The following is a 23147-nucleotide window of genomic DNA, read 5'->3' as shown; positions in this document are numbered from 1 at the left end:
AAATTATTTTTAAAAGGTAATAACTTGATTTTGTAATTTTTCCTTTCCTAACATTGAAACTTGATATAAGGAGTATCCATAAGTATAGAAACTGCTGGGATTTTGCATTCTTTTTAAAGAGGCATAACATTTCAAAATTGGAGATCTGAAATATTTAAAAATTTATCAATTTCCAAATGATAAAGGCCCCCATTGAGAACTGTCTTAAAGACAGTTAAAGTTAATTACTATTTTAAATTAATTAAAAATTAAACATCTAATCTATTTCCACTGATGAATATTATATTTAGATGATATATTATTAGATCAACTCTCATAATTTGTGGTTCCTTGTGATCCAGTTTAGGTAGATGGCAACTGAAAGAAATCTAAGCTACATAAAGGCATACTAAAATGGAGTTATAAAATAGATTTTTCCACCATATATATTTGTTCCAGTAGGGCTTTTAAGAGGGACTCTCATTGGATTACAGCTTCCAACTTCTTACACATTCCTGCATGTGTAAACACATATGAAAGAAAAAAATATATGTATTGATCAGTTGTGCTAATCCAATTGACCTCTCAAGCTACTTCAAAACAACTGAAGTCACCATCTTTGGAAACTTAAAAATATCACTTTTTCGTTCTCTTGGCTTTTTTCAATATGTCACATTTTTTTCTATTTGGGCGTCTGCATCGCTCATCAATGCTTGGTATACATTCATAATGCCAAACTTCATCCATCTTTTCAACAGGGTAAACAGCTTCAACATAATGGCGGATGAGTCTCAGTCTGACGGGATCGAGCTGCTTCTTGTTACAAGCCCCCGAATGGTTGTATTGCAGTCTGAGGTTATCTGAGGTAAAAAGTTCTGGAAAAAGCCTTACCAAGAGGCGAGCAGCAAAGTTACCAACTGAAAGGCTTTGTTGCACTATTTCCCTTACCTCTTTATCAGACAGCAAATATAGAGAAGGCACAGAGAAGTCTGGCGGAGGAACAATGAGTTCCTCAAGTGGTATCTTGCAAAAGTCTTTGTTGCTTCTTTCCGGAGGCAATGGTGGCCCTTCAAATTCCTCTTTAAATCGTTCTGGGTTTATTGCATAGGTCAAGAATTCCTTCCTCTCAGGTCCCGGTACATGGACTTTTCGCTGCAATTGGTACGTGCGTCTCTGTTCAGTATCTCTTCGACGACATCTTTCATCCAGTTTCCCAACAAATTCCAGCGTCCATACTCTATCATTCTTAGCTCTTGAATACAGCATTTGCACGTAGTGTCGAATCAATTTAATTCTCACAGGGTCAAGTTGCTTTTTGCCTAGTGAGCCACTGCAATTGTACTGTTTCCTTAAGTTTTCAGGAGTAAACAATTCAGGGAATAAGTGAACTAGCAATCGAGAAGCAAAATTACCTATGGACAAGCTACTTTCATATATATTCTTAAGCTGCTCCTTACTTAACAGATAATCTGAGACAGGAACGTCAAAATCAGGGGAAGGAATATCAAGTTTATCGAAGTCTATGGGAACAAGCCCAATCTTTTTTGATCTTCTACCCGGTCTTTCATATTCAAAATTATCTTCCACTTTTATAACTGACACATCATCAGGCAAACTTGAAGAATCGTAGCAATCATCCCTCATCTGTTCATTCTCACTGTCATCCATATACATGCTTTCAAGTTCATCATTTATTCGCTGAACACAATGCTGTAACCAAGCCTTTCTCTCCTGCATAGCAGGAAAGTAAATCTCTGTGTACCTGCGGATTACCTGAAGTCGCTGAGGATCAAGTTCTTGCTTTCCACCCTCTCCGTAACAGCTGTATCTTTCAGCCAATTTTCTATGGTCAAAGAGTTCTGGAAACAATCTGTGTAGCAAAAATACACAAAATTCTCCAGGAGAAGACGCTTCATCTAAAAATTCATTTATATCCTGAGCATCAAATACCCATTCTGAGGCAACAGAAGTATTTCTATCAATAGGTAGAATTTCATCATCATCTTTATCATTAATATGATCAGACTCATAAAAGCTGGAGGGTTGTATATCTGGTTGACTGTTCTCCATCTCTCTCTGAGCCCAAAAACTATTGAAAAAGTCATTGACCTGAGGCAAACATTCCGCTTGCCAAACAGCAGGGTTTTTCATGGATGGATAACAGACTTCCACATAATTTCGGATGAGCTGCAGATGAAGTGATTCAAGCTTCTTTTTGTTAAGATAACCACACGTGGTGCAGGCTTTACTTAATTCATCCTCACTAAAGAGTTCGGGGAAAAGCTGTACAAGTAACCGGCAAGCCAGATCACCACCTGATGTACCTTGATCCCTAATCTGTTTGAGTTCTGAGGCAGTCAGTTGATACTCAGGAGGGGGCTTGAATTCTGCAACGGCATCCATTGGGCTGACATGTTTCTTAATCCTACTGACTTCTAGGGACAACAGATCGACTTTGCTATGCAGCTGAGTCATGTTAGAATTTAATGTATTCAGTGTATAAAACATTTTTTGTATTAAAGAATAGATATTTGAATCAGATTCGGCGGTGATATTGCTTGTGTCTCTTTTCCGCTGCTCATTCAAAGTCCTAAGACTGGAAGCACTGCTAGGATTAATCTTTTCAAATAACTCAAAGGTGGTAAACTGCTCTTTTCCTGGCAAAGCCTTCTTCTCTGTAATTTTGTGAGAGATCCCATAAAGAGGTTTCTTATATGAAGGCATAACTGTGTTATTCAAAGTTTCTTCACAAATCCACGTTAGACTGGAATTTTTGTTCTTGTTTGGCTGGTCAACATCTTCCTGAGTAGGCAATCCTCCATCTCTGCATTTCAAGTTTGAGGTCTGTTCCTTTCAATAAACAAACAGGTCATTAGTTTAAAATACTATTGAACAAATTCTTAACTTATCCTTAAGGAACAAGTAATACATTATCTGAATTTTTAAAAAAGCATTGCTTTAATCTAATTTGTCATAAGATCAGTTGTAGATTAGGTTAGTTGAATTTAGTTCTCTAAAAGTCAGTAACATTCCATTAAATCATAAATTATTATATCTATTGACGAAGTGCAACTAAATTAATCTTAATTTAACCAGCATTAACCAAACAGAGTATTATTTTAGCAGGCATTTGTTACTGCTTATTATTTAGATCAGAAGACAATCTTGAATGTAAGTAGATATTTAACAAATAAAACAAAATTAATTATTTGACAGAATAACAGAAGAAGCATATATTAAAATCCCATGTAACATTGCTTCTCTATCTTGTCATCCTAAGATTGCTGGCTAAAACAGATTCCCAAGAAATTTTCCTCCAATAAATATATTTAGGTAACACTTGCATATCTGTCCATAAATGCATGCTTGTTTACGCTCGCTGATCTATTCCAAAAACTAGAAGGGCCAAGGAAAAAAATTAATATTAGTCCATTCATACTTATGGAATTCAAATGAAATGTCCATAAAATATGAAGATATTCAAGTGGTTGATAACTTCTGCCTTTTAGAATCAATCATCTTCAACAGCAAAAAGATTGCCACTGATAAGATTATCTGGACCACAACCACTTGATCTCTGAAGGAACAGCAGTGTCTCCTGGTTAGACTGCATTTGGCAGGCAGATGCTAAAAGTAACAAAAGGCCATCTATTCTAGAGAGGACAAGATTATGAGTTATGGTCTTGAATGCTTCTACATCCAAAAAGGTGTTAAACTGAGAAATAATCACAGGTGGCCAAAGGCTTTTTTGTCCACAGGCCCTATCTGCTACTCTTGCAGTAGCTATGAAAGAACAAAACAGAATGATGACCTATATTTGCTGTCCATATAACAGAACAGAACAGAGTAACACTGTTGGAAGGGACCTTGGGAGGTTTTCTAGTCCAACCCCCTGCTTAGGCAAGAAACCCTATACCACTTCAGACAAATGGCTATCTAATCTCCTCTTAAAAACCTCCAGTGTTGGAGCATTCACAACCTCTGGAGTTGTTCCACTGATTAATTGTTCTGTCAGGAAATTTCTCCTTAGTTCTAAGCTACTTCTCTCCTTGATTAGTTTCCACCCATTGCTTCTTGTCCTACCCTCAGGTGCCTTGGAGAATAGTTTGACTCCCTCTTCTTTGTGGCAGCCCCTGAGATATTGGAACACTGCTATCATGTCACCCCCCTAATCCTTCTTTTCATCAAACTAGACATAATCCAAGAGAATCTCCACATTGCACACTGTTTGCTTCAGAGGAAATCCAACCCTGTTCAGAGTAAAGGATATTATCAGAATATTCATGAAACTACAATGTACAATAGCAACTACATCCTGCTGGAATTCAAGAAGAATCTGAACAAGTTGGAGAACTGAAAACAGGAAAGTTCTTGAACAGATAGAAATGTAAGACTCTACGCTTACATTTGTACAATAAAAAAAAATATAGGGCACAGATATGAAATGTGTGATTTACAGCTTGAAGCACTACATCAGAAAATGGGTGAGGTATTCACAATAAACTGAACATGAGCCAGCAGTGTGAAGCAGTTATTCAGACTGGGAATTGGTTACTCCCAATTTTGGGATGTATCAAAAGCACTGAATCAAACATATGTGACGTTCCCATTCTCTTCTACTCCGCACTGCATCCTGAAGTACAATTCTGGATACCACTTTCCAGATGGAACAACAATCAAAAATAGGTCCAGAAGATGACAACTATGAGACAAAGACATGTCCTACGAAGATTGGCTGAAGGAACTTGGGATTTTAGTCTGACAAAAAGACAACTGACAGGACACATATATAAAAGGGGCACCTATGGTGAGGAACTATATTTCCTTGCCACAGGATCTCATTATTTAAATAAGAAAGATGTATTGCTAGAAGGTTTTCTTTTCATTTAAATAAAACCGTACAACAGTGGAACAATCTGCCTCTGAAGGCTGCAATTTCTTTATCACTGGAGATTTTAAGAAGAGTTTGGAAAACCACTTTTGGAGGATGGTTTAGCTGGTTGCAAACTGCAGAGGATTAGACAATATATCTGTAGTCATTTCCAACTGCACAATTCTATGATGCTATGTTTTGCTCCAGTCACAATAACAGAGTTCCATATATTCAGTAAGGATTTCCATCCCATAATTTGCATAATTAGAGAGCCGAAGGTGGCGCAGTGGTTAAATGCAGCACTGCAGGCTACTTCAGCTGACTGCAGTTCTGCAGTTCGGCTGTTCAAATCTCATTGGCTCAGGGTTGACTCAGCCTTCCATCCTTCCGAGGTGGGTAAAATGAGGACCCAGATTGTTGTTGGGGGCAATATGCTGACTCTGTAAACCGCTTAGAGAGGGCTGAAAGCCCTATGAAGCGGTATATAAGTTTAACTGCTATTGCTATTGCTATTGCATTAGTCCTTAAACTGCAATTTCATTTTCAAAACAGACATTCTTATTCATCAATGTTGGGTGGGGGGGGGGGAGCCCTTACCTGAACCTAAGCTATATCTTCTCTTAAATTTGTCTAAATATACTGCTGGTTGCAAAACAGGATATGGTGGCTTAATGCAGGTGCTCCAAGTTAATAATCAGAGTCCACCTGATTTTTCCCTTCCAGCCTGATCCTTATAATTTTCTTCCTTCCTTTCAATCCTTCCCCATTTCTTATTAATCATAAATCCCTCTTCAGGGTAATGGTATGGGTTTTGTGCCCTCTAGACCTATTATGACCCAAGGTATTGGTCAGGTTAGTGCCAAGGTATGAGCCCATTGAGTAATTCTGAACTATTCATTTTTTCTAGGCCTAACCTTCTCCATAGCATTAGCGTTCCGGGGAAAACTGCTCAAAAGTGTTGTGTTAAATTTACAAGTGGTCCTGTTAGATTGGGACCTTAAATATTTTTTTAAACTTTTATATTTTTAATAATAATGTTTAAGATTATTTTAATGTTCAAAATTCTAACATTATCTTAATTGTGATTTTTTATTATTGGAACTCACCCTGAGAATTGTGAGATAATAGGGAAAAGTATACATCTAAATAAATTATGGTTGCATAAAACATATCACATCATAAAACATATGCACAGAAGCAAAACATTTCTTCTCGGAAGCATTAAAAACAGCTCAGTCCTCTGAAAGACTTGACACAGCTGATTCAAGCTTTCCCCCCAGTACCTGTGGAAGGGTTGCTTGAATACACTTTTCATTGTCATCTTCACTATCCTTTAATTCTGAAGAAAAGGGATTTATATAATGCTCCCACCCACAACTTTCCATACAGCTACTACCATGTAAGCAGTGGTGGGTTTCAAAAATTGTTCGAACCTACTCTGTGGGTGTGGCCTCCTTTGTGGGAGTGGCTTGCTGCCCATGTGACCGGATGGAAGTGGCTTGCCGCTCATCTATATGAGTATAAATATAAGAATTTGGGAAAATATTTCCTTTATTTATTTCCATCCCTCATTCAATATAATGATTTCCACAAACAGAAGTCTTTCAATGAAGGACCTTTAAATCTAAGCTATTGTGTATAACAACTGAATTAATATGATGTCCAAATTGGTATCTCTTTGTAAATAACTACCTTCTGTTAAAGGAAATACAGGAAATGTCAAAGAAGCTGCAAATGGCCATAATGAATTAATGAAGACATCAAAATAATGCAAAATGCTTATATAAATTTGTATCTGATATAAATTATTTCTTGAATTTCTCCACCTATCATTAGGTCATAATTCATACTAATATTTTGCCTTGTTTGTGTGTCTTCAGTAACTCAGTACACAACAGATTTCTATATTTTGCAAACACATTTTGTCTCACATCAATATCAAATTGTAAAATGGAAAACATAAAAACATATGTGAACATTCACACTTTAAAATCTGATAGTATTTTTTTTTGACTAGCCTAATGCTTATTCAAATATTTCAAAGGCAAACATGCACTGAACATTCTATCTTAAAAACGCAAAGAAACAAGTTTTATTGTCCCAGAAAAAATAGCTGAAATATTCCCATTTATTTTCACTAAGCCAAGATTGTATATATATATATCAAGGCTCAATATATAACAGCAATGATTAATCTTTGAGGAGCAGTTGCACAAAACAATGTCAGATAGTGGCGAGGCGGGGCTTGACGTCGCTACAACACAACCGGCAATCTTGGAGCTCCAGGATTGCTGTTTATATCTCTGTTGCTGGATGATCCTTTTGGATCTAAACTGTCTCAAAGAGATGGTGATAGAGAAGGGCACATTCTGCTGATCTCAGGGGCAAGAGCCAAGGTGGCGCAGTGGTTAAATGCAGCACTGCAGGCTACTGCTAGATCAGCAGGTCAGCGGTTCAAATCTCACCGGCTCAGGGTTGACTCAGCCTTCCATCCTTCTGAGGTGGGTAAAATGAGGACCCAGATTGTTGGGGGCAATATGCTGACTCTCTGTAAACCGCTTAGAGAGGCCTGAAAGGCCTATGAAGCGGTATATAAGTCTACTGCTATTGCTATTGCTATCACAAAGCCCCTGACTGATCCAGGAGAAAGCTCTTTTTACCAGCTACAAGAGAAGCAGCCATTTTAAGCTGCATAAGTTTGGGACAGACCCCTGAACGGCTGAGCAGGAAAGAGAGTGTGTCGGAATTGTTGAGATAAATTTTACTTTTAGAGAACACCCAAAAAGACTTTGAGTAAAGTTAAAATTGAAGACAGAAAAGAGTAAGCGGCAGATTAGCCTGAATTAAAATTATTGTGTTATCTTTTTTCTTTAATTTCATTTCTTTTTTTATGATGGAATTTTTACAAATGCCTCTTACTTTTTAAATTGGACTGGTCTCTTTTCCCCTTCTTCTATTTTTTCTCATTTTTTGTATTTGTAGATTAAGGATTCCCTTTTTATCGTTTCTCCAACGCAGCAGGATTGTCCTTTTTAACCATTTTTTCTCAACTTAAAGAAAGTTTAAAGAGAGGTCTAAAAGAAAAAGAAGCAACACTGCCACCTAGAGGCTGGAGGCTTAGAAATATTGTTTTTCTTTATATTTGACGTATATCTCATGCTTCAAGGCTTCAGAATGGACTTTGAAAGTTATAAACTTAGCCGAGATGGCAAAAATCTCAGCATATCTTAAAGACCACTCAAACGAGAGATATAAACGAGACTGGAAAAAATGGATTGACTATACACAAAGCAAATATGGGACTAAGAAATTCCAGATAGCATATGCTTAAGATTAGTAATAACTTAAACTGTTTAAAGTTTGGGTAACAGTAAGAAGCTGAGTTCAACGCAGAGATCCTTTCGATCCTTTTCTTCTGCTTTGTTTTTAAGATACCTTAGACTGTGTTTGTTAAAAAGCCATACCGTGTACGGGCTCTGGGAAGTCGGGGGGAGGGAAGGGAGGTGGGGTTTTAGGGGGAGGGGGGAAATATAATATGTCTTAGATCTCAAAGCACATGATTGCACTTGTATATTGTGGCTTTTTAATGTTAGTGTAAAAATAGGACAAGCTGAATATATTGATAGACAATAGAAATACACCGAAGGGAGGAGTAGAGTGAAAGAAGAAAGAGGGGTAGCGAGGGTGGGAGAGAGGATTGGAGGTAGGAGGAGAAGGAAGGGAGGGAATGTATTGGGAGAGAGGAGCGATAGAGGGGGAGGGGAAGTAGGTAGTAGAGGGGAATGTTGGAAGGAAGAATGTAAGTTGGAGGGGGTGAAAGAGGGTGTATGGTGGGTCAAGGTGGCATATTGGGTTTGTATTTTGGGGGGTATGGTCTATGAAAGCGAGGGCTGTGTTTATTATTCAATGTTATATGCCCCGGTCATGCACAGTACACATGTGATTGTATGAAATGAAATGGAAATGGAAATAAACGTGTTTTTTTTTTTAAAGGCTTCAGAATTTGTTTATTGAAGGGATAGTGGGAAGAGTACACAGGTGCTCGTCTGGAATGCTATCTGTAGCTGGACTGCAATAAAGAGAAAGCCTTGACTTGAAAGATTATAGTGAATTTGTTTGAAATCTAGTAAAAGGCCTTGGATGTTGTATTGGCAGTGTTTACAATTTGGAAGAATGGCGCAACATGAAGAAGGAAAAGATTTAACATTGAAAATAATATTATTTGAAATTCAAAAAATATTAATAAGCATAGAGAACGTTGAAAAGAGATTAGAGATTATAGAACAAAGAAGGAAAGAATGGAAGGAAGAGATGAAAATATTTTCAAAATGATGAAATTTGAGAATAGAGTTCAAAAAATTGAAGAACAAAGTGATAAGAAAATTGTTGACATTGACAGCAAATATATATATTTAAAGTCACAACCCCTGGTATGCCCAAATGTGGGAGGAAGTTCACTGCTTCCATTCTCTGTCCATTGGCTCGTCATAAGAGTATCCAGACAGAAACCCAATATTTTTACTGTTGCCTTTGTTACATTTGTGTTGTATTTGTGCTGATAAATAAATAAAGGGAGACTAGTATAGATCTATTTCAAGCTATTTAGCTCTCATCACAGGTTCCAATCCCAGTAAGGGTATGGCTAGCTGATGAAAACTAAATAGCTTGAAATAGATCTATACTAGTCTCCCTTTATTTATTTATCAGCACAAATACAACACACACACACACACATACACATATATATAAAATCTGCTTTAATATAGTGCACTTCATGTATTAAATAAATATTATCTAATAATAGTTGAAAAACTGTTTTGAATCTTGTCTTTTGAATTTTGAATATACTTTTTATACCAGGGATAGTCAACCGTTTTATACCTACTGTCCACTTTTCTATCTCTGTTAGTAGTAAAATTTTCTAACCGCCCACCAGTTCCACAGTAACGGTGATTTATAAAGTAAGGAAGTAACTTTACTTTATAAAACTTATAAAGCAGAGTTACAGCAAACCCCTACCACCCACCATGAAGGCTGGAACGTCCACTAGTGGGCGGTAGGGACCAGGTTGACTACCACTGATTTATACAGTAGTTACTTCCGTAATGCAAGAACTGAAGCTCACAGCAAAAACCATTTGAGTCTGAAGAAATACACTTCACTGTTGATATAAATATATATCATAAATGTATATTTATCAATAATCCCAGGATAAAATAAAATGCAATATGCAAGAAGTTACCTCTTGTGCAATGCCTCTTCTTTTCACACTTGGCAGGATTTCTTTGGGGTTCCCTGATCCATCCAAACCAAATGAAGTTCGTTTTCGCTTGTTAATGTCTTGTAGGCAAGTTATTAAACCATCCAGTGAATTCTTTTCAGGTCTTGGAATCACAGAGCAGTTTAGCATTTCATCTTCTTTATCAGTTTCTCCTTTCATATTATTTTTAACACCTAATTTAAAGAAAAATAGTAACACAGATATCACAGATAGGAAATTCATAAGCTACTGATCCAAGATACATGTTTTGGTATGATATACAGTGAATATAAAAATATGCTCTACACGGGGCAGTCCTTGAAGAGCATTCGGAGACTTCAGCTTGTCCAGAATGCAGCCGCGCGAGCGATCATGGGTGCACCTCGGTTCACCCACGTAACACTTATCCTCCACGAGCTGCACTGGCTGCCTATTGGTCTTCGGATACGCTTCAAGGCGCTAGTCGTCACTTATAAAGCCCTTCATGGTATTGGACTTGGGTACTTGAGAGACCGCTTGCTGCCAATTACCTCCAATAGACCGATTACATCCCACAGATTAGGCCTCCTCTGAATTCCATCCGCCGGCCAATGCCAACTGGCGACTACCCGGAGGAGAGCCTTCTCTGTGGCTGCTCTGACCCTCTGGAACGAGCTCCCCGTGGAGATTTGAACCCTCGCCACCCTCCAGGCCTTCTGCAAAGCCCTTAAAACCTGGCTGTTCCGACAGGCCTGGGGCTAATGAGCTTTTGTCCCCCCTCGAATGGTATGGTTGTTGTGTGCTTTTAAATTGTGTATTGTTATGTTCGTCTTTTTTATTCCCTGTCTGTATCCCCTTCCCTGACTTGAATTGTGAGCCGCCCTGAGTCCCCTTCGGGGAAAAGGGCGGCATATAAATGTAATAAATCCAATCCAATCCAAATCCAATAATGGATGGTGTTGGGGTAAGCTCAGCTACTTAGAGTTCCACTTCTTTGCTTTTTTGCCTTCCTTTTCTTTTTTGGGGGGCGGGAGGGGCTTTTCTGCACTTTGTATTATGTTGCTCAATCTGAATAGACTAGAACGAGGATATGGTATACACTCATACATACACTGGATATAAAAAGTCTACACGCCACTGTTAAAATGCCAGGTTTTTCAGGTGTAAAACAATCAAATCAAGATAAATCACTTCAGAATTTTTTCCACCCTTAACGTAACGTATAAGCTGTACAATTCAACTAAAAAGCAAACTGAAATATTTTTTTTCTGGGAAAATAACAATAAAAATGTACAGTGTGGTTGCGTAAGTGTGCACATCCTCTTATAAGTAGGGATGTGGTACAAACTGGTGGTAAATAATAGCCAGTATACAGGTGCCATCAGTTCAAGTTATTCTGATCAAGGCCATACAAAGTTCAGCTGTTTTAGTAGGAGTTTTCTGTCATTTATTCAGTTGCCTCTTACGGCAGAAGGCCTGGTCTGCAAAGAGCCTTACAAAGCATCAAATGGATCTCATTGTTGGAAAGTATCAGTCAAGAAAAGGGTACAAGACAATTTCCAAGTTTATGGTTTGATGAGACCAGGGACGTGCAGTCAGGGGAGGCAGAGCCTCACCATTGTCATCATGAAAAGAAAAAAAATGTAAAAGGAAAAAGGCAAGAGCTGAGGTCAGGCTGAGCTAGTTGCTGCCAGAGTCACCGTGGATGACTCTGCTTAGTGCTTAACTGTTTAAAAAAGCCTCTAAAAAAGCGCCCTCTACAGGAGGAGGCAGGAGAATGATGTGCCTCATCTAGTCTGACTTTTTATGATTACTCGAGCAGAGTTAAGCAAGGGTTAAAAGCCGAAAAATTCCTGACGTAGATGAGGCATGTCGTTCGCTTGCCTCCTCCTGTAGAGGGCGCTTTTTAAAGAGGCTTTTTTAAACAGTTAAACAGAGTCATCCACACGGTGACTCTGGTAGCAACCAGCTCAGCCTGACCTCAGCTTTTGCCTTTTTCCTTTTACATTTTTTTTCTTTTCATGATGGCAGGTAAGAGCAGAGTTGAAATCCTCTCTGAAACAGCTGGAAAAGGTACGTGTGGGTCAGAGGGAGGGAGAGGAATTCAAACTTCATCCTCCTGGTGCAACTTTGTGTGTGTGTGTGTGTGTGTGTGTGTGTGTGTGTGTCCGCACGCGTGCTTGAGAGAGAGGGGAGGGGGCGTATTGAGACAGTTCTTTAGTTTATGCACTATGTAACACTCTAATACTATGCCTTTCGGTCTTCTGAAATTTTAATTATCCAATCAGAAGCAAAAACAATGTTTTCAGTAGAATGTATTTCCACTTCTACTTACGCATGCCAGCCAAAATGCTGCTAGTGGTATTGCTAACATGGGCTGAGGAGGAAAACCTAAATTTTCTGAATCCTGGTGTAACTTTGTGTGTGTTTGTGTGTGAGAGAGGGGGGGGAGGGAGGGAGAGAGGGAGGAAGGAGGGGAAGGGAGAAGAAAAAGAAAGAAGGAAACTTATTTAGCAAAGGAGAAAAACAAATGCTGTCGCTTTAAATCGGAACTGAGCATGCCTGGGTGTAGGAATTCTGGGAGTTGAAGTCCACAAGTCTAAAAAAATTGCTGCCTCACCAGCCATAAACCTCACCGCACGTCACTGGATGAGACCAAGGTTGAACCTTTTGGCCATAATTCCCAAAAGTGTGTTTGGTGCAAAAAAATAACTACATCACCAAAGGTTCACCATGCCCACAGTGAAACATGGTGGTGGATAGCACTCTGCTTTGGGGCTGCTTTTATTCAGTTGGAACTGGGGCTTTAGTGATGGTGGAATAATCAGCCAGCTAAAATGCTGACGATGACGAGGAATTTCACCTTTCAACACAACAATGACCCAAAGCATACCTCCAAATCAACAAACAAATGGCTTTACCAACAGATCAAAGTTTTGGAATGATGAAGCCAAAGCTTGGACCTGAACTCAGTTGAAAATCTGTGGGGTAATTTGCAGGAGGGCTACGCACAGGAGATGCCTTCAAAATCTGGCAAATTTAGAGCACTTTTGCAAGGAAGAGCGGGCAAAGATTCCAAAGGTAAGATGTGCCATGCTGATAATTCCTACCCCAAAAGACTGAATGCTGTCATAAAATCAAAACGATGCTTCAAAATATTAGTTGAAAGGTGTGCACACCTATCCAACCACATGGCTGGCCTCAACTTGTCTGAAAAACATCTAGGAGGCCCATTTCTTTTTTTCAAACCCTACCCTTTCCTTTAGGCCCTGACTGCCCCCTCCCCGACTTCAAGTAGCTCCCATCCAGGGGTGGGTTCCTGCCAGTTCTAAGCTCTTCTATAGAAGAGGTTCCACAAATCTATAGTGCCGTTTAGAACCAGTTCCAGCTCCCTCCCCCCTGCCTGTCCGCACATCATCAAGATGATCAGCAAGAGGAGGAATTCTGGGAGTTGAAGTCCACAAGTCTTAAAGCTGTCAAGTTTGAACACCCCTGGGGTTTTTTTTCTCTAAAGGCTTAGGGGCGCAAGGGTCTTGTAACTTGACAGCTTTAAGACTTGCGTGTTTCAAATGCCAGAGTTTCTGAACCAACATTTTGGTTGCTAAGCAAGAGCGTTGTTAAGTGAGTTTCACCACATTTTACAAGTTGGCCACGCCCACCCAGTTACATGGCTGGCAAACCACTCTCGGCAAGCTGGCCCAGTTACATGGCCAGCAAGCCACTCCCACCCGGTCACATGGCTGGCAAGCCACTCCCACAAAGCAGGCCACACCTACAGAAGAGGTTCTAAAAAAATTTGAAACCCACCACTGCTCCCATCCATAGGAAAAAACTGATTTAGAAAAAAAAAAAAAGAAGCCCTGAAAGGATAAAAGGGAGAATTTTACAATTTCTGCAAAGTTTTACATCAAGTTCAGTTACTGTAAATATATTATGCTAATAATAATGAAAAAAGACAGGGGGCATGGAAGGAAAGAAAAAAAAATCCAACCTTTCAACTTCAAAAATTGCAACCTTCCTCTAAAAACCACTCCCACACCAGCTTCAATCGGTCCCCTATGACAACGATTACAATGAATATGCAAATATTAATCTATGAATTCAATGCCTGGCTTACGAATGTATGTTAGAGGTTATATGTCTATAGTAAGGTGGTGTTGCCATCTGAAATATGGTTTATTTATTTATTTATTTATTAGACTTATATACCGCTTCATAGAGCTTTCAGCCCTCTCTAAGCGGTTTACAGATTTTTAGCAAATTGAGTCAGCAAATTGCCCCCACAGTCTGGGTCCTCATTTTACCCACCTCGGAAGGATGGAAGGCTGAGTCAACCCTGAGCTGGTGAGATTTGAACAGCCGAACTGCAGATAACAGTCAGCTGAAGTGGCCTGCAGTACTGCACCCTAATTACTGCGCCACCTCGGCTCCTGGTTCTACCTGTTGGGACTATGACCCTCCCCAAATCTTGTCTAGAGTCACTTTGACCTTCATATTGAAAATATTTTTTACATTTGCCTTCAGGCATATTTCATATTGCTGATATAGGTCAGTAGAATGATCAAGATTTTATCAAGGGACCAGTGAACCTTCCAATCATAATTTTGCTACTACTTTCTCATAATAAAAGTGTTTGGTTATCATCCATTTTTATTTAGAACTCAACATGTATAAAATCTCTATTTTCTCATAATGTACATAAGATGCTAGAAAAATTTAAAAAAAAACGTTAATAGGAGAGTGAAAAAGTAACATTTATACATTAAACTGCCCAATTCATTGTTACAATGCTTACATCAAAATAAATATTGGCTTTGGTTAGATAAATATTATAACTTGATAAGGAAATATATTTAAAGAACAGTACCGTCAATATTATCTTCATCATCAAATAGTTCAGCTGAATTCATATTCTGTTCCTCTATATTAACAGAACAAGGGAAAAAAAATAGAAGATGAAACATAAGCACAATGTAAAACAAATGATCCAAAAGTAGCATTTCTGGTGCATAAGGAAGATGTACATCAAGTTGTAGGCCACATTTAGGTTTCAGGCAACAATGAATAGACTATAATTCTATGCAAGAGCAACATTTGCTTGTGCTGTTTGGTAGGCTAGTATAAAATATGTTGCTTGGGTCATGAATTAATATTATTAAGAATGTAAAAAATGACAATAATTCCAGATTTCATCACACCTGTTGCTGGTGCTCTACATGGGGCTGCCCTTGAAGAGTGTTCGAAGACTTCAGCTTGTCCAGAACGCAGCCGCGCGAGCGATTGTGGGTGCACCCCGGTTCACCCACGTTACACCTATCCTCCGCGAGCTGCACTGGCTGCCCATTGGTCTCCGGACACGCTTCAAGGTGCTAGTCGTTACTTTTAAAGCCCTACATGGTATCGGACCTGGGTACTTGAGACCTGGCCTCCTGCCAGTCACCTCCCAAAGACCTATTAGATCCCACAGACTAGGCCTCCTCCAAATTCCATCTGCTGGCCAATGTCGGCTGGCGACTCTTCGGGGGAGTGCCTTCTCTGTGGCTGCTCCGGCCCTCTGGAATGATCTCCCCGTGGAGATCCGGACCCTTACTACCCTCCCGGCCTTCCGCAAAGCAGTTAAGACCTGGCTGTTCCGGCAGGCCTGGGGCTGTTGAACTATTCATCCCCATTCGAGATTATGGCTGTTGTAGAATTTTAAATTGTTGTTTTTTTAATTTTATTTTTTGTATCCCCTCCCTTTTTATTGTTAGCCGCCCTGAGTCTCTCGGGAAAAGGGCGGCATACAAACTTAATAAAATGAATGAATGGTGTGTTCGTTGTTTCAGAGACTAGCAACACAGATACTCCTAATCTAAGCATGACGTTAATAGTATATGCATTCATGACAGACTTGGATCCAACTGAGTCTTCCTGTGAATGAGACTTCTTCCTTTAAAGTCATTTCAGTTAAATTGATTTTCCACAATGAAAGTTGGTGGGTGATGGAGGAAAAGTATTTTCTTTTTTTCCGATCCTATTTCTAATTTTATTACAGGAATGTCAAACTTTTTAGAGTAGCTTTAAAGTAAAGACAAAGGAGATTTGGAGCAATTATTTCCATAAAAAGAACTCTGTGTTCAAGAAACTAACATTGGATTGGAAATTTTAGGGATACATTTGATCTATTAAATTCCTTTGGAACAATTAGTTCTTTGTTAGAAAAAAGGCTTATCTTATATTCATTCTAATTACTTAGGCTGCCATCCTATGGGTCCTAGCTGTTGAGATAAATTCTTTTCAATCTATAAAACAAACAAAAGAAATTTGCAATAGAAATAGTTGGTGGCTGTGCATCTTCCAATCCTCTGCAACTGCTTTAAGTGCAATCATTTTCATTTATTACAACATAAAATAACATCATTTTATGTGTGTTTTAAATAAAGAGGGAGGGAAACAATTGCAAATATCCCCTCCTTTTTTCCTACCGTGTTTCCCCGAAAATATGACATGTCCTGAAACTAAGACCATGCCACATTTTTCGGGTGGGCAAAACTATAAGCCCTCCACCTGCAAATAAGCCCCCTGGATAACTCCCCCCCCTCCGGCCAGGGAGAGCATCACTCACCAACCTAGGGGTATCCCAAAGATGCCAAGCAACAGGAATGGGGGGGGGGAGGCGACAAAGGCGCTTGCATTGCTTGGCGCCTTCGGGATACTGCTAGCTTGGTGAGCGGCGCTGTGCCCAGCTGGAGAGGGCGGTTGCCGGGCGGCTGCTCTCTTATGAGCGAGCAGCCGGCCCATAGAGCGTACTCCCAGAGCGTACAACCATAGAACGTACGTCTAGAGCAGCCACTGCTGGAAGATTCGGTTTGGAAATCACTGAAAAAGCCATGCTGGGATGGCGGTGGCAGCAGAGGTGCCCTGGCTCTGCAAGGAAAGTTGGGCCAGAGTATCGTGAGGCTGGGATACGCACAAGCGGGGAGCGGAAAAGCCGCTCGCGTAACCCCCCTCTCCAGCCGTGCAGAGAGCCAATCATTGACCTAAAGGCATTTTGAAGGTGCCAAGCTGCGGGAGCCAGGCAGTGGCGAACAGGCGCTTGCGCAACTTGGCGATACCCCTAGGTCAGTGAATGGTGCTGTCCCCGGCTGGAAAGGGGGTTTGCCGGGTGGCTGCTTGTGAGCATGGTTGCTTCATGGCGAGCAAGCTTCCAAAGAGCCGGGCACAGGAGCAAACTGTTGTGTTGCATTGTCACAGCAGTGCAACACAGCAGCCATGAAGTGACCACGCTCACGAGCAGACACCCGGCAAACCCCCTTTCCAGCTGGGCACAGCACCATTAATTGACCTAGGGATATTGCCAAGCCATGTGAGTGCCTGTTCGCCGCCGCCTGGCTCCTGCAGCTTGGCGCCTTCAAAATGCCTCTAGGTCAGTGAATGGCTCTCTGCACAGCTGGAGAGGGAGGTTGAGCGAGTGGCTGTTCCGCTCCCGCTCACGTGCCTCCAAGTCTCAGAATGCCCTGCCCCAACTCTCCCTGCAAAGCTAGGACACCACCGCTGCCACTGTCATCCCAGCATGGCTTTTTTGGTGGCTTCCAAACCAACTCTTCTGGCGGTGGCCGCTCTGGGCGTACACTCTATGGTTGTACACTGTGGGAGTACACTCTGCTAGCAGTCGGCCCATAGAGCATACTCCTAGAGTGTACAACCATAGAACATACGCCCAGAGCGTCCACTGTCAGAAAACTCGGTTTGGAAGCCACCAAAAAAGCCATGCTGGGCTGGCAGCAGCAGCGGAGGTGCCCTGTCTCTACAGGGAGAGTTGGGCCAGGGCATCATGAGGCTGGGAGAAGCACGAGCGGGGAACAGAAAAGCCGCTCACGCAACGGCCCTCTCCAGCCGTGCAGAGAGCCATTCACTGACCTAGAGGCATTTCGAAGTTGCCAAGCCGCAGGAGCCAGGCGGCGGCGAACAGGCGCTCATGCGGCTTGGCGATACCCCTAGGTCAGTGAATGGTGCTGTCCCTGGCTGGAAAGGGGTTTTGCCGGGTGGCTGCTTGTGAGCGTGGTCGCTTCATGGTGAGCGAGCTCTCAAAGAGCCGAGCACAGGAGCGAACAGCTGTTTGCTCCTGTGCCCAGCTCTTTGGGAACTCGCTCCCAAGCGAGCAGCCGCCCGGCAACCCCCTTCTCCAGCTCGGCACTGTGCCGCTCACCAACCTAGCAGTATCCCGAAGGCGCCAAGCAACGTGAGCACCTCTGCCACCACCACCCCGTCCCCACGGCTTGGCATCTTCAGGATACCGCTAGGTTGGTGAGCGGCGTTCTGCCTGGCTGGAGGGGGGTTATCCAGGGGGCTTATTTTGGGGGGGAGGGCTTATATTTTTGCCCACCCGAAAAATGTGGCATGGTTTTTCGGGGAAACACGGTAGTAAGGAAAATCATGTCTGATATCAAACTATCAATGGGAACTCTTTACTTACTCAATGACTATGAGGTTATTGTGTATAAAGGTATACTCATTTGTCATTGCTTGACAGTAAATAAGCATTTTCTAATTTTATTCCAATAGAATAGAACAGATGGCTGAAATGTCACCAGGATTTGACGTAACTGTTAATGGAAAAAGGCTAATATGTTCTTTAGACTATGGGACATAATATGCTGAGGGGGGGTGGGAAGCGATGGCAGGTGGAGACTCGGCAGCCGCCGCAGCCTCTCCTCAGCCATTGCCATTCTCTCTGCCCAAGCCTCCCCCTTTGATGCAGCTCAACCCCAGTGAAGGTAGGAGCTCCCGGATAGGAACAACCGCTGAAAAATGCCCACATGGGAGGCCGGCTGGATTGGCCTGCTGGGAAGCCCATCAGTCTTCCGGCACCTGCGCGGGGAACCTGAGCCGCTCCTTCCCTTCGGGCCGGCTTCTCGCCAGCCTCTCTGCAGGAGGCTCCTCGGCGACCCCTGTGAAAAGGTCATTTGACCCGCCCCAAAGGTGTCGCGACCCACAGGTTGAGAACCGCTGATCTAAATGCACACCCATTTATCTATTAAACCAGTATTTCAAAACTCTCAACTGTTTTCCTCTACAAAATAATATTTAAAAAATATATTTTTTAAAAAAATTTTAGATCATTTTCTTCTTTCTTCTTTTGTAAGCCGCCCGGAGTCCTTCAGGATTGGGCGGCATATAAATTTTAATAAATAAATAAATAAATAATATTACTTCCCTTGCCACTCCAATTACCCTACCACTGGTATTTCCCTGAATAAGGGATGCTCACGAACGTTAGCTGTCACAGCAAAGGAATTCCCAGGTAGCTTTGTGTACCCAACAAAACATTGTTCTCTCTCCGGTAGTGATAACGATCGTGACCCGTCAAAACCGCGGTCCACTAAAGCGCGCCCGATTAAAGCGCGTACGTGACATCATCATCAGCGCGATGAAAAAAATTAAAAATAAATTAAATTAAAATTAAAATAAAATTAAAGCAAGCCGATTCACATAAAGGTAAGGGTTAGGTTTAGGGTTAGGTTAAGGGTTAGGGTTAGGTTTAGGGTTACGTTAAGCGTTAGGGTTAGGGTTAGGTTAAAAGTTAGCGTTAGGTTAAGGGTTAGGTTTAGGGTTAGGTTTGGGGGGGTTAGGGTAAGGTTTTCGCTTTAATTTTAAATGTACTGCTCACAGCGCGATGTTTTCGTCGCGCTGTGATGACGTCACGTACGCGCTTTCGTCGAGCGCGCTTTATTCTACCGCGGTTTTGTGGTGGAACCGATAACGATAGCTACTGTGTGCCTATCTGATCACCAAATGAAATGGCTGTTGCAAGAAGTGCCACATTCACTTGCTTAGTCAGAATAACACTATCTCTATGTACCAAAAGCAAGCAAGGAAGCAAAAGATGCTTTTTCTGCCACGTGAAATTTTCATGGCTTCCTAAGGAAATTAAAATGTGTCCTACTCCTTGTAAAAGCTAATGCAGATCCCTATTGGGGAGCCTCAAGCAGCAACTCTTATCATATTTTCTTCACCTTCTCGTGGAAATCTAATCTCAGCCGCAGCTGAAAAGCTTGCACCTGTTGAGCCGATAGTACAAAGAATTCAGGACAGCAAGACCGATAAGGGGCAATGAACTAAAGGGGCAAGTTGTTTGCTTATGTAGCAGTTAGACTTATATATTGCCTCCAGAGGTTGTGAATGCCCCAACACTAGAAGTCTTTAAGATGTTGAATAGCCATTTGTCTGGAACAGTATAGGGCTTTCTGCCTAGGCAGGGGGTTGGACTAGAAGACCTCCAAAGTCCCTTCCAACTCTGTTATTCTATTCTATTCCAATATTCTACTCTACTCTACTCTACTCTACTCTACTCTCTACTTTAGCAATAGCAATAGCAGTTAGACTTATATACCACTTCATAGGGCTTTCAGCCCTCTCTAAACGGTTTACAGAGTCAGCATATCGCCCCCAACAACAATCCGGGTCCTCATTTCACCCACCTCGGAAGGATGGAAGGCTGAGTCAACCTTGAGCCGGTGAGATTTGAACAGCCGAACTGCAGAACTAGCAGTCAGCTGAAGTAGCCTGCAGTACTGCACTCTAACCACTGCGCCACCTCGGCTCCATGTGTTGTATGAAGTGTGGCAACTGAAAGCGGGTCCAGGATACTCAACCCTCACGGCTGTTCTGCCCTATCAAAACAATGCACAGACGCTTCAGCAACTGGGCGCAGTAGAGCATCAACTAGGCTTGTTCATTCGGTCTCCTGTTCTCTGGAGTCAGCAGCATCTCAAATTGACCCCACTGCTTTCAATCTTCCTTACCAAGTCCCTATTTCTGCCAGCACCATCCTGCAGTATCCTTTCAGCAGGTTCGCCTTTACGGCAGGTTCTAACTATGGGTAGAACAGGCCCACTTGTTATAAATGTTAGCCTTGAAGTTATACCTCTGTGCTTGCTCCTCTGAGCTCCCTATCTACCTTGCTCTGCTCTCTACGTTACTTAAGTCTCTGGCCAATTGGACCATGAGGACTAAAATCCACCTTGTTCTGCTCTCTATGTTACTTCTTAAGTCTCTGGCCAATTGGACCATAAGGACTAAAATCCACCTTGTTCTGCTCTCTATGTTACTTCTTAAGTCTCTGGCCAATTGGACCATGAGGACTAAAATCCACCTTGCTCTGCTCTCTACGTTACTTCTTAAGTCTCTGGCCAATTGGACAATGAAGACTAAAATCCACCTTGTTCTGCTCTCTATGTTACTTCTTAAGTCTCTGGCCAATTGGACCATGAAGACTAAAATCCACCTTGTTCTACTCTCTATGTTACTTCTTAAGTCTCTGGCCAATTGGACCATGAGGACTAAAATCCACCTTGTTCTGCTCTCTATGTTACTTCTTAAGTCTCTGGCCAATTGGACAATGAAGACTAAAATCCACCTTGTTCTGCTCTCTACGTTACTTCTTAAGTCTCTGGCCAATTGGACCATGAGGACTAAAATCCACCTTGTTCTGCTCTCTATGTTACTCCTTAAGTCTCTGGCCAATTGGACCATGAGGACTAAAATCCACCTTGTTCTGCTCTCTATGTTACTTCTTAAGTCTCTGGCCAATTGGACCACGAGGACTAAAATCCACCTTGTTCTGCTCTCTATGTTACTTCTTAAGTCTCTGGCCAATTGGACCACGAGGACTAAAATCCACCTTGCTCTGCTCTCTCTGTTACTTCTTAAGTCTCTGGCCAATTGGACCATGAGGACTAAAATCCACCTTGTTCTGCTCTCTATGTTACTTCTTAAGTCTCTGGCCAATTGGACCACGAGGACTGAAATCCACCTTGTTCTGCTCTCTATGTTACTTCTTAAGTCTCTGGCCAATTGGACCATGAGGACTGAAATCCACCTTGTTCTGCTCTCTATGTTACTTCTTAAGTCTCTGGCCAATTGGACCATGAGGACTAAAATCCACCTTGTTCTGCTCTCTATGTTACTTCTTAAGTCTCTGGCCAATTGGACCACGAGGACTAAAATCCACCTTGTTCTGCTCTCTATGTTACTTCTTAAGTCTCTGGCCAATTGGACCATGAGGACTAAAATCCACCTTGTTCTGCTCTCTACGTTACTTCTTAAGTCTCTGGCCAATTGGACCATGAGGACTAAAATCCACCTTGTTCTGCTCTCTATGTTACTTCTTAAGTCTCTGGCCAATTGGACCATGAGGACTAAAATCCACCTTGTTCTGCTGTCTATGTTACTTCTTAAGTCTCTGGCCAATTGGACCATGAGGACTAAAATCCACCTTGCTCTCCTCTCTACGTTACTTCTTAAGTCTCTGGTCAATTGGACCATGAGGACTAAAATCCACCTTGCTCTCTATGTTACTTCTTAAGTCTCTGGCCAATTGGACCATGAGGACTAAAATCCACCTTGTTCTGCTCTCTATGTTACTTCTTAAGTCTCTGGCCAATTGGACCACGAGGACTAAAATCCACCTTGCTCTGCTCTCTATGTTACTTCTTAAGTCTCTGGCCAATTGGACCACGAGGACTAAAATCCACCTTGCTCTGCTCTCTCTGTTACTTCTTAAGTCTCTGGCCAATTGGACCATGAGGACTAAAATCCACCTTGTTCTGCTCTCTATGTTACTTCTTAAGTCTCTGGCCAATTGGACCACGAGGACTGAAATCCACCTTGTTCTGCTCTCTATGTTACTTCTTAAGTCTCTGGCCAATTGGACCATGAGGACTGAAATCCACCTTGTTCTGCTCTCTATGTTACTTCTTAAGTCTCTGGCCAATTGGACCATGAGGACTAAAATCCACCTTGTTCTGCTCTCTATGTTACTTCTTAAGTCTCTGGCCAATTGGACCACGAGGACTAAAATCCACCTTGTTCTGCTCTCTATGTTACTTCTTAAGTCTCTGGCCAATTGGACCATGAGGACTAAAATCCACCTTGTTCTGCTCTCTACGTTACTTCTTAAGTCTCTGGCCAATTGGACCATGAGGACTAAAATCCACCTTGTTCTGCTCTCTATGTTACTTCTTAAGTCTCTGGCCAATTGGACCATGAGGACTAAAATCCACCTTGTTCTGCTGT

General features: G+C 41.7%; 1 protein-coding gene across 3 annotated transcripts; it reads right to left on the bottom strand.

Annotated features, from left to right (window-relative positions):
• Window positions 1-398: 398 nt before the first annotated feature.
• LOC106546880 (BEN domain-containing protein 3) lies at window positions 399-15004 on the bottom strand. Of its 3 annotated transcripts, XM_087711821.1 has the most exons (4): window positions 14959-15001; window positions 11436-11438; window positions 10095-10306; window positions 399-2829 (listed from the first exon to the last, which is right to left on the bottom strand). In XM_087711821.1, the coding sequence occupies exons 1-4, from the start codon at window positions 14999-15001 to the stop codon at window positions 616-618; spliced, it is 2472 nt and encodes an 823-aa protein (XP_087567947.1). In that variant the 3' UTR covers window positions 399-615. The 3 variants fall into 3 exon arrangements, with proteins under 3 accessions (XP_087567947.1, XP_087567948.1, XP_087567946.1); XM_087711822.1 differs by lacking the exon at window positions 11436-11438 and having other exon boundaries at window positions 14959-15004; XM_087711820.1 differs by lacking the exons at window positions 11436-11438; window positions 14959-15001 and having other exon boundaries at window positions 10095-10355.
• Window positions 15005-23147: the final 8143 nt, after the last annotated feature.

Source organism: Thamnophis sirtalis, unplaced genomic scaffold (genome assembly GCF_051295495.1).
Source record: "Thamnophis sirtalis isolate CommonGarterSnake01/CBP01778 unplaced genomic scaffold, rThaSir2_p1.2 scaffold_4, whole genome shotgun sequence".
In the NCBI taxonomy this organism is placed as follows: Eukaryota; Metazoa; Chordata; class Lepidosauria; order Squamata; family Natricidae; genus Thamnophis; species Thamnophis sirtalis.
The sequence above is the reverse complement of the archived record's forward strand: the minus strand, read 5'-3'. Positions and strand labels throughout refer to the sequence as shown.